The 15257-nt window shown below is 50.5% G+C and overlaps 1 protein-coding gene across 1 annotated transcript in view; it reads left to right on the forward strand.

Annotated features, from left to right (window-relative positions):
- The first annotated feature begins 9880 nt into the window (after positions 1-9880).
- Positions 9881-15257, forward strand: part of POLE (DNA polymerase epsilon, catalytic subunit) — a 33515-nt gene continuing 28138 nt past the window's right edge. The window contains exons 1-9 of the mRNA XM_058851726.1: positions 9881-10153; positions 10631-10711; positions 10789-10833; positions 10953-11045; positions 11578-11732; positions 13767-13908; positions 14197-14277; positions 14495-14602; positions 15038-15148. Of these exons, the coding sequence (XP_058707709.1) occupies positions 9923-10153; positions 10631-10711; positions 10789-10833; positions 10953-11045; positions 11578-11732; positions 13767-13908; positions 14197-14277; positions 14495-14602; positions 15038-15148 (1047 nt within the window). The 5' untranslated portion in view covers positions 9881-9922. The remainder of the gene's footprint in view (positions 10154-10630; positions 10712-10788; positions 10834-10952; positions 11046-11577; positions 11733-13766; positions 13909-14196; positions 14278-14494; positions 14603-15037; positions 15149-15257) is intronic.

A 15257-nucleotide genomic window follows, 5' to 3' on the forward strand; every position in this document is an offset into this window, starting at 1 on the left:
CGGTTGTGCAGATGGTGCATCTCCCCCACTTCATCCACCTTGCAGGTACAGTAGCCACAGGGACCTGAGAGTCCCAATCCATCATCCCTCAGCCTGTCACCCCCTCCAGGATTTCTCTGGCTCCTTGGAGACCTCTCTCCAGACAGGTAGAAATTCTCTTTCCTCCAAAGTCCTCTACTCTCCTCTGTGTTCCTCTGCTTTTCTTTAACATCCTTCATCCTTCTTTCACTTCTCAAGCTTCAGCTCCACACCACCAGCCTCTCCTTGCCCCCACACTCCTCCCAGCTGCTGTGGTGATCCCTTGTTACCGCTGAAGATGAATAGATCACACGGACACAGCTCGAGGTGGGGTGAAAGGAAGAGAACGTTTATTTCTCCCCCCAGGATTTATAGGCTCCTGACCACGGCTGGGGATTGGATGGTCAGGATAACACTTTCTCACTGCACTGGTCATGAGAGATGCCCATCACAAGACGTGGAACAGAAAGAATGCACACATATCTATGTTTACAGTTACTGTCCTGGGAAAGTCCTTAGAAAACTATGTTAGCAAGCTCAGAAGCTGAGTTTTCAGGGTGACAATCCCTGGCCACTATCACAGTCCAGTAGGTCAGATGTGGGCTCCCTTGGGAAGTTTCCAGCCCTTTGCACCTCTGACAGCTGCAGATAGCAATGGCTGTCCCTGCTCTGCTCCACCAGGACAGGATCTGGACAGCTGTGCCCTCCCACCACCTGAACCACGCCAGGGTGGGATGCAAGAGGTCAGAGCTAGCCAGTTCTATTATATCTGATTATATTAGCCTGACAGGTTAATAGCAAAGTGTGCTCCAGAGATAACCCAGGAGACTGGTCATCAGCAGAGCTCTCTGACCCAGCCATCCCTAGTGATGTCATCTCTGATGTGATCAAACACCAAGGGGATTCACACAGTACCTACCTGCATCCCGGTACACGGTGTGTGACCCTTGCAATCAGACACTGCATGGTGAAGCCTGGCAATTTTCATGCTCCCATATTGCCACCTTCAGATCTGCCAGTTTCTGAGCCCTCAGGTACGCTGCCAAAGGCCTACAGTGCCCTTTGAACCCCAAAGCCCAGGACACACATGGAATCTAAAGCAGAACATTTCATTGTGTGTGGACATGTCCCCTTTCTGCTGCTAAAGCCTCAAAGAGAAGGGGCAGCCTGATAAAGTGCCAGGACAATTTGCAAAAACCTTGTTGCCTGTTTATCTTGCAGAAGATAAACACCAGCTCATATTCCATGGACCACTTTAAATATGGGAAGATGACCTTGGAGAGGCTGCCCCCACTGACAGCTTTCTTTGCTGTGCTGGAGAATCCAGCTTCTCACTGCCCAGAGTGCTTTGAAGAAGATTATATTCAACCTCAAGTTCGCCATGGGCTCCTTGGTGGTGCAATTTCAGCTTTTCACCTCTACCTAATCCCAAGTGACAACTCAGTGGAAATAAGTAAAACAGAAGCCCTGGGACAGGTTGCCCAAAGTAGCTGCATCTGCCCCATCCCTGGAAGTGTCCAAGGCCAGTTTGGATGGAACTTGGAGCAGCCTGGTCTAGTGGAAGATGTCACTGCCGATGGCAGGGATGTGGACTAGATGACCTTTAAAAGTCCCTCCCAACACAAACCATTCTCTGGTTCTGTGATTTCTTTTGCTACAACGGTCAGGTTTACCAGCACCCAAATCCTTACCTTTTAATGCAAAATCCACAGTGCAGAGCAGCAATAAACCCTCTGGACCATCCAGTCTCAGCCCTGCCCTGCTTGGCTGACTCAGATGCCAGCAGTGGACAATCAGTGTCACACCTGGTGAGAAGTTACTGGAAGAAGAGACCTTGGTTCACAATCCAGTGCTGATGCCTCAGACCAGAGTCTGCTCCCCTGACAGAGCCTCTGCTGCTCCACAGGCTGTCTGCAAAGGCCTGTCCTCATGCACAAGCCACAGCAAACTGCAGATGTTGACATGAACCCAACATCAAACTTTTCCTTAATTTCTCTCCAGCCTATTTACCCATAATGAACAAAATCCACTGAAAGAACAAACAATCAATCTGACTCCACAGGAGCCAGGTGACAGAGCCACAAAAAATAGCAAAAAAGACACAGGTCCCTGCACCTTCAGAGAAAGTCTGACTCAATAGCAGCTGCTGCACCTTCAGAAGAAAACCAGCAGAATATTTTTAATTCCCATTTTTCACATCCATAAAGTCAGTTCCTTTTTGGACCATTTGAATGCCACCACTGATCCAAATCTCCTGCTGCTGGACATGCCAGCTAGGGTAGAACACTCTTCTATGGCAGAGATGATCTACAAAGAGATTTTCTGGGTCAAGCTCAGGTATAATTTAGACTTTCCTAAGGGGAGATGGCAAGTTTGGAATACTCAAAGGAGCTTCAGGGAAGAGGTGATATGCTCCTCACCTCTCCGTGGATTTGTGGGTTAAAATGAGGCCTCTGCCTCAGGAATTACATTTTATTTTTTCCTTCTCTGAAACACATGGAGAGCACATTGCTGTGTATCCTGGTTCCAGCCATGACATGGTTAATTTTTGCAGTAGCGACAAGAAGCATGGCCAGGATAGAGGGTATTCTGTACCACCTCATATTATGCACAGGGTGGGGGAAGGGGCCTCCTCTGGTGGCATGGTGTGAAGCTTGTGATCAGGGTAACATCAGATTCCACACGGTGAGGACTCACATGTGAATTGTTCCCATATTGTACACTCTGTTATTAATACTGTTTCTGTTACTGTTCTGTTCCTTATTTCATTGCTGTTTCCAGTAAATTATTCTTATCTCAGCCTGTAATTTTACCTTTTTGTGCCTCCAATACTCCTCTCCAGCCACCTGCAAGGTGTCACATAATTTGGAATGTTTTGGTGTGAACACTAAATTGGGGAATACCATTCCTAAACCACAACACTGTGGAAACAAACTATGAGTGTGTCTCTGCTTCTAGAGAGATTGGGGATCCTCAGTGCAACCAGGATGTGTTATTAAAAGGAGGAAGATGGGAACACAGAGGACACAGAGCTGACCTCCAGGTGATATGGGAGGCAGTGAAGGTGATAGGAAAGATGTGTACTAATGTCATTACAAACAATTTGATGGGTGAAGGTATGGATGTTAATGTCTTTGAAAGGGGTCTTAATGTCTCTATCAACTTCAAGCTGCAGGTTTTTTATAGACCTTAGAGCTAGGCTAGGGTTAGGTTTGGCGCTTGAAATAGACAAATGGGTCCACACAAGCCAGAGCTGCTGAGCTTTGGAGGAAAGTGCCAGGTTCAAGGGGGGATATGTGGTACGTGGTTCAGGAAGGCTGTACCTTCCTAGTACCTCAGCAATGGGGAAGGAAAGAGGGCAACATGGGGCCAAGAGTTTAAGATAAAAGGAGGCTGCATCCTCCAACACCTGGAGAGAGAAAACTCCATGGGCATATGCCCCAGTTGCCCCTCTCCCTTTATTTAAATAAAGTTGCAAGACTCCTCTGTCTCCTTTACGAGCACTGGCTTCTCATAGCATGATTTCCCATACAAGATAGGGGACTCATCTGGGGTCCTTCCACTGTCTGGGCTTGGCACAAAGGAAGAGGAGCTGGAGGCATGCCTCACTCAGTTTTTAGGTGACCAAATCCTTCCAGCACTGGCTACAATGAGGGAATTGATGTGGTATCTGAGACTGTTCAGGACACAGACAAGAGACAGACCAGGGAGGTCCATGAAGAGTCAACAGGAAAAGCCCATTGGAAGTCTCTCTAGTGAGTACAGTGTGTACTTTGGGGTGTGAAATATGGCAGGATGCCCAGAGAGGGCAGAAAAAGAAAATCAAGAAAAGGGTCTCAACTATAGGGATGATGATCCAGAAATTTGGGAGAATGTTGAGATGGTTTGCACATTCTCACAGAGGTACTTAAGGACTTGGATGCCCAGAGGGGGCAATAAGGGGAGTCAAAAAAGGGTCTTGGCAATAGGGGATGGATGCCCAGAGAGGGCTGTAAGGGAAAGTTGAGAAAGGGTCTCAGCAATCTCCACACCCAGAAGGGACAATAAGGGGAGTTAAGAAGGGGTCTCTGCAACAGGCAACAAATGCTGTTGGTTTGGGAAAGGATTGTTTGAAGGGGAGTGTGAAGGAATATGGTTAATGCAAACAGCAGTGGGAGACTACGTGATAAAAGAAAAGAGAAACACTGAAGATTGGGATGTTCTCCACCTTATTCTCAAAACATGCAGTCTAATATAGGGCCCAAAAATTTTGTATTCCAAACTTTCAGGATAGGGAAAATAGGGAGGTATTGTTCCTATGCCTCCACCCTTCCCCGGGACGTTATGGAACCAGAGTGGACGATTTGTGTTTGTCTGCTTACTACTCGGGACTTAAAGGGGTTTCTCTGTGGTAAGTAGTGCCGAGGCCAGCTGTGAGACTGCAGGACCGGGAAATTGGGCTGGGGGCTTGTGCAGGAGGTGCGGGACGGAGCCGAGACTGTGGGGCTCAGCTCCGGGCAGCGCCCAACGCCGCCACCCCTGTGGGCACCGGTGGCCCCCGGGCCCATGAGGCTGCTGGATGTTCCGTCCACTGCTGTTTTTATAATCCCCTGCTTCCCCGAGACTGCGGTCCGCCAGCCGCGGCCCAGGGGAAGGGGCTAGGGGTGAAAAAACGAGGCTCTTTCCTGGTGGGACGGAGCCCGGCTTTAATACACAGATGTCCAGGGCAGGGAAAGAGGAAAAGAGGAAAATCGTGTCCCGCGTTGGCTTTTGAACCGAGGGAGAAGGGGGTAGGGATACATGTTACAACCAGTAGGAGAAAACGACAAGGGAGGAGTCGAGGGGGGGGGAAGGAACCAAACTCGCTCTAGATCAGGAGGAGAGCCCCCAGGGACATTCCATGTGTCCTGACACAATGCAGCACCCACCCGGCCATCCGTGCCCATCCGCTGGGATCTGCTGCTTTACCGAGCTTGTGCTGCTGGCAGAGCAGCCCGGGGGCTGGGTGCCTGTGCTCGGGGCTGTGCTCGGGCTGTGCCCGGGATGTGCTCGGGGCTGTGCTCGGGCTGTGCCCGGGCTGTGCTCGGGGCTGTGCTCGGGCTGTGCCCGGGATGTGCTCGGGGCTGTGCTCGGGCTGTGCTCGGGCTGTGCCCGGGGCTGTGCTCGGGCTGTGCTCGGGCTGTGCTCGGGCTGTGCCCGGGCTGTGCTCGGGGCTGTGCCCGGGCTGTGCTCGGGGCTGTGCTCGGGGCTGTGCTCGGGCTGTGCCCGGGGCTGTGCCCGGGCTGTGCTCGGGGCTGTGCTCGGGGCTGTGCTCGGGCTGTGCTCGGGCTGTGCTCGGGGCTGTGCTCGGGCTGTGCTCGGGGCTGTGCTCGGGCTGTGCCCGGGGCTGTGCCCATCCGCTGTGCTCGGGCTGTGCTCGGGGCTGTGCTCGGGGCTGTGTCTGGACAGGGACTGGCTTTGGGACCGTACACGGTGTAACATATAATCTGTCACCAAAGCCTGGCCTGATATAAGAAGGGATTTTGTTTGGGTCACCAGGGAGATGAGTGATTTTGCAGAATTCGGTAGCTTTGGGAACATGAGAGCCCACAAAAAGTGGGAGCACGGGCTGAAGAGGTGACAGAGTGGGCCCTTGCAAAAGTTGCTAAGGAAGGCATATCAGGTTTGAGAGTAATGATGGATTTGTCTTTACAAACAAGCTGTGGGTCTGCTGGTAGATAAAACTAGCACTGAGAGATAAACAATGGGAAGGATGCCACTGATTGATGAATGAAAAAAAGTTATTTGCCTTTACAAACAAATTGTAGGTTTGCTGATAAATGAAATTGGATATTGAAAGGTGAAAGAAACAATGGGGAAACACCATAAATTCCATAAGAATTAAAAATTAAAAGGGAGGGTTATACACCAGAGGGGAATCTTAGTTATCAGGCATTCTGGGAAAGTCTGTACCTCTCAAGTATCTCAGCCAATGGGGAAAGAGAGAGGGAGATGCGGCTTGGAAACTGGGATAAAAAGGAAGCTGCATCCTCCAAAAATTTGAGAGACCCCAGGGGAATGCCCCATGGCCCTTTATTCGAATAAAGTAGTAGGACTCCTCTGTCTCCTTTTTGGACACAAACCACTGGTGTTTGTGGATTAATTTTTCTGACAGGTACATATAAGAAGGGATGAGGAAAAGGTAAAAGTACAGGCAAGGATAATGGCACAGTTTTTAATCAATGTGCCATTTATTAATTTTTATTCTGTGACTTTTTAAACTCAGATAGTCCCAATGTCATGGTATGGACACCAGAAAGAGCAAAACTTTAGCCACACTCAGAAAAGGAATTTTAGTTGTATGTGCATGTTGAACAGAGCTGCGACAAAGGAATTCTAGTGCTAAAACATTTGACCCATTGGCGTGAGGGTGGCCCCACAGTTTGTTCTAATGGTAACTGAGGCTCTGTTGTCTACAGAATTGTGCAGCCACAGCTTTGATGGTAACTGATGGCATGATTGTTAAGGTCTGGCAACAAGTTCTAAATGGATGACCACTGTTACAGTATGAAACCTGTCTAATGGAACAGGAGGATTTAGAATTGAAAAGTGGGTAAGGGTTTAACCCAGCCTCCTGTCCCAAGGAAGGAAACCTAAAGGAAACTCATGACTGTGTCAGGGTAACTGATCTCCAGACCTGAGCTAAGGAAGATTTACAGGATACCCCTTGGCCTGGGGGAAGGTGTTTATTGATGGATCTTCAAGAGTAATAGGAGGAAAACAAGTTTCTAGATGTGGTTTAGTAAAAGCAAGGGAATTGCAAGAAGATGGTTGGCAGAGACCACATAATTGTATGCCTTAATAAAAGCCTGCAAAGTGTATCAAGGAAAGGTAGTGTATTTACAGATTCAAAGTATGCACGTGGGGTGGTACCCATGTTTGGAAAACTGGGAGGAGAAAGGCTTGTTAGATTGCAGGGAAAAAAACCGTCCACTCATGAGAGCCCAATTACTCGCCTATGAATTTACCAAAAGAAGTAGAAATAATACATGTTAGGGGACATCAGGCAAGGTACTCAGAAGAGAAAACAGGTAAACAACTGGCCAATGGAGAGGTTCAGAAGGCAGCACTTCTGCCAGAGGTCTCCGGGATCCTCCCTTTGCTCCCTGTGGCTCAGACATTGCATGGGGGAGGGGGAAGTGGTGGTGGTGGTGCTGTCTTTCCCACCAGAGAAGTTGGAGATAATTAAAGGTGGTGGGGCAGAAGAAAGGAGAAAATTGTTTTACAGAGGACAGTAAACAGTGGATGCCAGGAGCTTTGACCCTGCAAATGTTAAAACAACTCCATGGTGGGAGTCATTGGGGCTCTGTAGGATTGGCAGAGACCTTCCTCAAGATGTCCTGCTTTGGATTCTCTTGCTTTAGCAAAATGAGGTATTGAGGGGTGTCTGGCTAAAGTTAATAGCCAGACTACAAAGGAGATTGCAAAGCAGGGGAGTGACCCTGGGCTATAAGTCCTTCCAAAGATGTCGGATGTATTTGAGATGCCCTGGATAAGAGGGCTTCAATATCCTCTGGTAGTGGTATGCTGGCTGGCAGGGTGGCCAGAAGCATTTCTAGCCACTTAAGCAACTATTTGATCAGTTAACAAATGATTTCTGAATATGGGATTGTGAAGGCAGTGGTCTCCAACAAGGGAACTCATTTTACAGAGGTATCCTTCAAAGGATTATGGCTGCTTTGAGAATTCAGTGGGACTTCCATATCCCCTGGTACCCTCAGAATTCAGGTCAAATAGAAAGGATGAATGTGTCATTGAAACTGCGGCAAAACCAAAAAAACTCTCCAACAACCATTTTTAGTGATAGAGAATCAAGACATTATTTCATTCTGCCTAGAATGTGCAACAGAAATCATTTCACTCACACATTGTCTAGATGTGCAGAGAAAATCATTCCATGACATAAAAATTTTATGATTTTCCCATATTTTATACAGTCAGACCTCATAGAAATTCATTGGTTCAATGTGCATTGGTCCCAAGTTACACAGTTCTTAATATCTGGTTTCCTGTTGTTTATGGATTTCTTCACCTCCAAGACTAATTTGGTCTTAGTTCTTTGGTTCTCTTATTAGTGTTTTCTGGACCAGGTGTCTCTGACCATGCCAGGGGGCAGTGTCTGGAGTTGATGGTTGATGCTCATTAATGCTCATTGAAGGTTGCCTATTTGCTGGTATCTCTGACTGCTGATTATTCCCAATCTATGTAGGCGTTAAACTCATCAGTTTTTGCCAGGTGAAACAGTAATTTGAAAAGAAACTTCAATTCCCTTTTCCTCTGGACAAAGGTGAACTAACCTGACTAAAGTTACATAAAAAAAAATGTAAAATGTTTGTATCATTTCCAACTCTCTGTCTCCTTTATGTACACTGGCTTTTCATAGCGTGATTTTCTATACAAAGGGGACATACTAATCCAGGGGCTATCCAGAAAGCCATTGGGGTTGGCCCTTCCAGAAGGATCAGCCTGCGCTTTGCCACTGCTGAACATGTGAACACGGGGACACCAGACACAAGGAGGGATGTGGGAGTGGAGGCTGGGGTGTGATGTGGGTCCTGTGCAAGGTGCTGATGACAGCAGCACCTTGCAGCTGGCCAACTGTGTGTCCGGTGCCTGTGAGTCCTGGGTGTTCCTGTGTTTGCATTCATGTGTGTGTCTCTGGGACTTGTATGTCTCTTGAAGCCCAAAACTGGGCAAGAAAACAAAACTCTCTAGTCAGACAGCTACAGAGCTGGTATTTGTTTATTCAGTGCTGGGAGTGAGGGGGATCTCTCTGCCAAAAACTCACTCAATCTTCTTTAGCCTTCAGTTACATTTTAAAAGTCCTCCTGTGCAATGTCACAATTACAACATATTATTAGCATACTCATATTTGCATAAAGCCGTGTCATGGTTTTACAACAGTTAATTGCTTTTGCACATGTGTCAGCTCCTTCGGTAGTGGTTGTCAGTCTTCTGGTGGTCTTTTGATGAAGGCTTCTGTAGTCTTCCTCACATTTAAACTTCCTACCTCTATCTTCAGCAAATGCCTTGGTGCTACTTGTTTTTTAGTCTTGTTTTCAGCGAATTTTTCAGTTTGCAAGTTCCATTAAAACTTGCTATGTTGCTCTCCATGGCGTTTGTTGTCTCACTTGCCCCGTTAGCTTGCTTTTCTTTGCTATCTTGCTTGTTTTACCTGCACATCTTGTTACAACATTACTTGTGGTTAACCTTTTGTTAAACACCACTTAAGGTTCACTCTGGAACCTGTACTCAGCTTCGGTGCTACTTGAATCCACAACCGGGAAAGAGCAGCCACATCCTGGGCCTGGGCAGGACCCGACTCCGGGACTCCAGCAGCCGGGCAGGGAGTCCCGCTGGGACACTGGGCCAACCCTCAGCCTGGCAGCCACCGCCGCCGCGGGGGCGCGCTCCGCTCCGCCCGGGCCGCCGCCGCGGGGGCGCGCTCCGCTCCGCCCGGGCCGCCGCCGCGGGGGCGCGCTCCGCTCCGCCCGGGCCGCCGCCGCGGGGGCGCGCTCCGCTCCGCCCGGGCCGCCGCCGCGGGGGCGCGCTCCGCTCCGCCCGGGCCGCCGCCGCGGGGGCGCGCTCCGCTCCGCCCGGGCCGCCGCCGCGGGGGCGCGCTCCGCTCCGCCCGGGCCGCCGCCGCGGGGGCGCGCTCCGCTCCGCCCGGGCCGCCGCGGAGGGGCGGGGCCGCGCGCCGGGGGCGGGGCAGGAGGCGAGATCGCCGCCTGCCATTGGTGAGCTGTTCCCGCGGGGGAGGCTGGGCCGAGTTTTCATTGGTGCTCTCGCCGTGAGGCGCGGTGAGGGGTTCGCTCTCGCGAGAACCTGGCGCAGCGCGGGAAATTTCGCTGGCGGCGCCGTTGAGGTGCGGTCCGGCTCGGCCGGGATGGGACTGAGGGACGGCGCCGAGCCCGAGGCAGCGCCGTGGGGGCGGCGGCCAGGTGGGCCCCGGGAGCCGGAGGACGGCGCGGGGTCCAGCCGGGATGATGCCCCCGCGCTGTCTGCATTCAAGCGCCTGGAGCGGGCACAGCGCACGGACCGTCTGGACGCGCTGTTCGGCTTCGAGCGGCCCGCGGAGCCCGGTGAGCGGACGGGCTGGCTCATCAACATGCACCCGGTACGGGCCGGCGCAGCGAGAGGCGAACAGGCAACAGATGGGGCGCGGAGCGTCCTATGGGGAGACCCCCGGTAGGGCCTGGGGAGGGGTTTTCCACACAGACACCCCAGCCGTACTGGAGATGGGAGTCCGACGGAGTTATCGCCGGTAGAGCTGTGGGCAGGCCCTATGGGGAGACCCCCGATACGGCCCGGGGTGTGAGGGGAGTGTCCCATGGAGATACCCCACATAGGGCGTGGGGGAGGAAGTCCCCTGGGGAGTCCCATGGTAGGGCCGAGCCAGACGCTTCCCACAGATAGATGCCTACTCGGGGAGGAGGTCCAATGTCCCTACTGAGCCTCCCAAGTTTCCCTGGCCCTATCGGGAGGGAAGTCCCACACGGAGACTTCCGGTAAGCCCCGGGGGAAAAGTGTCCCGTGGTGGGTCTCGGGGTAGTCTCATGGAGGGACCTTGTTGAGTCCTGGTGCCCATGAGCAGACGGAGGTGCTGGATGAGGACCGGCGGTCAGTGAGTGCAGTGGACTACTACTTCATCCAGGAGGATGGGAGCCGCTTCAAGGTAGGTAGCGGGGGGATGAAGTGGGTATGGTGTCCCAGGAGGGAACCTGTCATCATTGTCTGTCTGCTCCTTCCTAGGTGGCCCTACCCTACAAGCCCTACTTCTACATTGCTACCCACAAGGTGAGGAGGGGAAGGGCTGAGCTCCCCAGGGAAGGAGCTCCAGAACTCCTGGGCAGCCTGCTTTGGGATGATCTCCCAAGGATAGAGATGCACTGCTCAGCCTCAGGGTCTCTTGACAGGGCTGTGAGCGGGAAGTGTCCTCCTTCCTCTCCAAGAAGTTCCAAGGGAAGATTGCAAAGCTGGAAACTGTCCCCAAAGAAGACTTGGACCTGGTCTGTATCCCTCTGTGGTGTTTTTTTGGACATTGCACAGCTCTAGTGATGTAGGAAGGGGTGAGCAGGGAGAGAAAGCAGCATGCTTGACTTAAGTCCTGGTCCTGTGGCATCTCAGAAATGTGTTTACTAATATGACTAATTGCTTATCAGCAGTAATTACATTCCTCTCCTTGAATATATCAGCTGTTTCAGGTAATGTGTTCAGGACATTAATTTCTTGAATTAGAGTGGTTGGAGGAAGAGGGATAGTGCAGGAGAGGGATGCTGCTCATACTCAACCCATTCTTCCTCTTTTTCCCTGGTAAATCCCATTTGTGGCTGCCTGCACAAGCAGCAGGGCTGGCTGGGCTCTTGCTGTGCTGGTCTTGTGCTCTTGACACACCCACCAGAATCTCTCATCAGGGCTTTACTGTCCCACCCATCAGCACCTTTTTTTGGCCAATTCTTCCGCCTGCATCAGTCTTGTTGGCCTTCCACCCCTCTCTTATGGTGCCCATCCCTGAGCTGCCATTCTCCTGCTGCTTTGCAGCCAAACCACTTGGTGGGCCTGAAGAGGAACTACATCAAGCTCTCCTTCAACACAGTGGAGGACTTGGTGAAGGTGCGGAAGGAGATCTCTCCTGCTGTGAGGAAAAACAGGGAGCAGGACCAGGCGAATGATATCTACACGACCATGCTGTCAAGGTGGGAGCTCCCTGCAGGGGACTCAGTTGGTCTCTCATGTTAATAATTCATAGAACCATGGAGTAGTTTGGGTTGGAAGGGACCTCTAAAGGCCATCTATTCCAGCCCACCTGCAATGAGCAGGGACACCTTCCTCTAGACCAGGTTGCTCCAAGCCCTGTCCAACCTGGTCTTAAACACTTCCAGGGATGGGGCAGCCACAGGGCCATCTGTGCCAGTGCCTCATCACCCACTTAATATATTAGACCCTCCTGAATATTTCCCAGCTGTCCTCAGAGTTGTCTTGCCTGAGTGAGACCCCTGATATGCCTCTCTGCCACCCATCTTCAGGGAGGTTCTTCCAGCTCTGTGCTGTGCATCAATCGGCCCCAGAGCTAATGGGATGGGATGTGGTGGTATCTCTTGTTGCCTGTCAAATAGTTTGCCCATTCCCTGTGAAAGGATATAGAAAGGCAGTGGGCAACCTTACTTCTAATTGTGATCAAGACAGAAATAATTCAGTATTTTATATTCCTCTCCTGTCCCTGACTCCTGCTGCCAGTGTCGCCAGTGCTAGTGGGCGTCCCTGGTAGACAGACACCAGGGGAGGGACTATGCTAGACTTGTTGTTTACAAGTCAAGATGGGCTGGTGAGAGATGTGGTGGTTGGAGGCCGTTTGGGGCACAGTAGTCGTGAAATTACAGAGTTCTCAATGTTTGGTGAAATAAGGAGGAGCAACAATAAAGCTTTCAGAATGGACTTCTGGTGGGCAGACTGGCCTGTTTAAGAGACGTATTCAGAGAGTTCCTTGGGAAGCAGCCCTTAAAAACAAAGGAAGGGTGGGCGTACTTCAAAACAGAGATCTTGAGGGCACAGGAACAGACTGTCTCTGTGCGCTGAAAGATAAGTCAACAAGGCAGACACCCAGCCTGGATGGGCAATGAGGTATTGAAGGAACTTAAGAATAAAAAGAGGATGTATCATCTTTGGAAGGAGGGTCAGGTATCTTAGGAAATATTTAAGGAGGTTACTAGGGCATGTAAGAAAAAAGTTAGGGAGGCCAAAGCTCAGTTCAAACTTAATTTGGCAACTTTTGTTAAGGATAATGAAAATGTTTTTTACAAATAATGGCAAAAGGAAGAGTAAGACCTTCCTAAGGATAAGGAAGGTTCTCTACTGGATGGGGGAGGGAATTCAGTGACTGCAGATGGGGAGAAGGCGGAGGTGTTCAATGCCTTCTGTGCCTCGGTCTTTAGCAGAAAGACGGTTTGTCCTCAGAACAACTGTCCTGGGCTGGTAGATGGTGTCAGGGAGCAGAATGGTCCCCCAGTTATCCAAGAGGAGAGCTGCTGAGTCTCTTGGGTGTTCATAAGTCTATGGGACCAGATGGGATCCATCCCAGGGTGATTAGGGAGCTGGCAGATGAGCTTGCGAAGCTGCTCTCCATCATTTACCAACATTCCTGGCTCACTGGTGATGTTCCAGATGAGTGGAAGCTGGCCAATGTGACCCCCATTCACAGGAAAGGTAGAAAGGAGAATCCTGGAAATTAATAAGCAAGTAGCCTTACCTCTATACCCAGTAAGGTAATGGAACAGGTGAGGGGCTTGGAACACAAGCCCTGTGAGGAACAACTGAGGGAGCTGGGGTTGTTTAGCCTGGAGAAAAGGAGACTCAGAGGTGACCCTATCACTCTCTATCTACAGCTTCCTGAAAGGTGGTTGTAGTTGGGTGGGTGTCGGTCTCTTTTTTTCCGAGCAACAACTGACAGAATGAGAGGACACAGCCTTAAGCTGGGCAAGGGAAATCTAGATTGGATATTAGGAAAAAGATTTTTACTGAAGGGGTGATAAAGTATTGGAATGGTTTGCCCAGGGAGATGGTGGAGTCTTCATCTCTGGATGTGTTTAAAAGAAGACTGGGTGTGGCACTTGGTGCCATGGTTTAGTTGAGGTGTTAGGGCGTGGGTTGGACTTGGTGATCTTGAAGGTCTCTTTCAACCTGGTGATTCTGTGAGACATGGGTAAGGCAGCTGCTTCCCTCTGCTCTTGTAGTGCTCTGAGTGGGGGCAGTCTAAGCACAGATGAGGAAGGAGCCTCCAAAAAAATTGCCAACCAGATGGAAAACATTGTGGATATGCGGGAGTATGATGTCCCCTACCATGTTCGCCTTTCCATCGACCTGAAGATCCATGTGGTGAGCTTTGCTTTCCCAGTCATACGCCTGAAGTGTAGAAAAGGTTTTTTTCTCCAACACCTTTTCAAAGGTATTGATGACGATGAGTTCATGTCTAAATCTCATTTCTGTTCTGCTAGGCTTCCCCTTAGTTAATGGCACACAGAAAAGCTACCTGAGTAATGCATGGCCATAGTTCGAGGCTTTCTTCTGGGCTGCCTGTGATTGCCACAGTTGCATCCCCAGCAGCTGGACAGAGTGATGTGGGGATGTGGCCATAAGGCACTGCCCACCCTCATCTCTCCACAGGCTCACTGGTACAACGTGCGATACCGGGGCAACACCTACCCCCCCGAAATCACCCGCCGAGATGACCTTGTGGAACGGCCGGTGAGCACTGGGCAGGTGTCCGCCCCAGTGGACTGGTGTCTGACACACTGCCAGTGTAAAACCGTGGTGGCAGAGGGAGTGCTGGGCTTGGGTAGTGATTTTTGGGTCGGTAAAGCACTAAAATGGTTAACTGGGATCTTCTGGTTCACTTACTGGACCAACACTGGGTTTTATGGGAACCACTCTTTCAGTCAGCTCTGGAATCTTTTCTGCCCAGGATCCTGTTGTTCTTGCCTTTGATATTGAAACAACCAAACTGCCTTTGAAGTTTCCTGATGCAGACACAGACCAGATCATGATGATCTCCTACATGATTGATGGGCAGGTAAGGATATCAGGAGGGTTTCTTTCAGGCTTGGGCAGCAAAGCCAGGAAGCAGCCCAGCATTCCTCTCCAATTCTGCTGTCTCCAGGCTTTCCATGCTGCCAGCTGCATGATGTGTGATTGTGGGAATGGCATTGAAGTTTGGGTGATATACAGGATACTTTTGTATCCCATAGAGCACAGAGAGGGAATTTTGTGAAACCCAGCCCAGGTTACTGGTGCTTCTTTGCAGGAGAGAGACAGCACTGGTGTCCTGTGTTGTCTCTCTGTGGCGTCCTTTTCTGATGGTCAATGATGCTTCAACGGAGGACTCCCAAAATGTTTTTCCCCTCTGACAGAAGCTCTGGCTTTCAAGAGGAAAGCATTCCATTGTTTGGACAGCATTTTTGAGTTGTCTGCAACTCCAGTCCTCACTGCCTTCTTGTTACCTCCTCAGGGCTACCTGATCACAAACAGGGAGATTGTCTCTGAGAACATTGAAGACTTTGAGTTTACTCCCAAACCTGAGTATGAGGGTCCATTTTGTGTCTTTAATGAACCAGATGAGGTAAGTTAGTTCTGCTCTGCAGAGTTTTACCTGCCCGGAGCTTTTCTTGACCAGAGATCTCATTCCCTGACAGGTTGCCTCCCTGAGGAGTACAGTAAGTCCAGCAGGT

This window comes from Poecile atricapillus, chromosome 16, assembly GCF_030490865.1.
Source record: "Poecile atricapillus isolate bPoeAtr1 chromosome 16, bPoeAtr1.hap1, whole genome shotgun sequence".
NCBI classification, from domain to species: Eukaryota; Metazoa; Chordata; class Aves; order Passeriformes; family Paridae; genus Poecile; species Poecile atricapillus.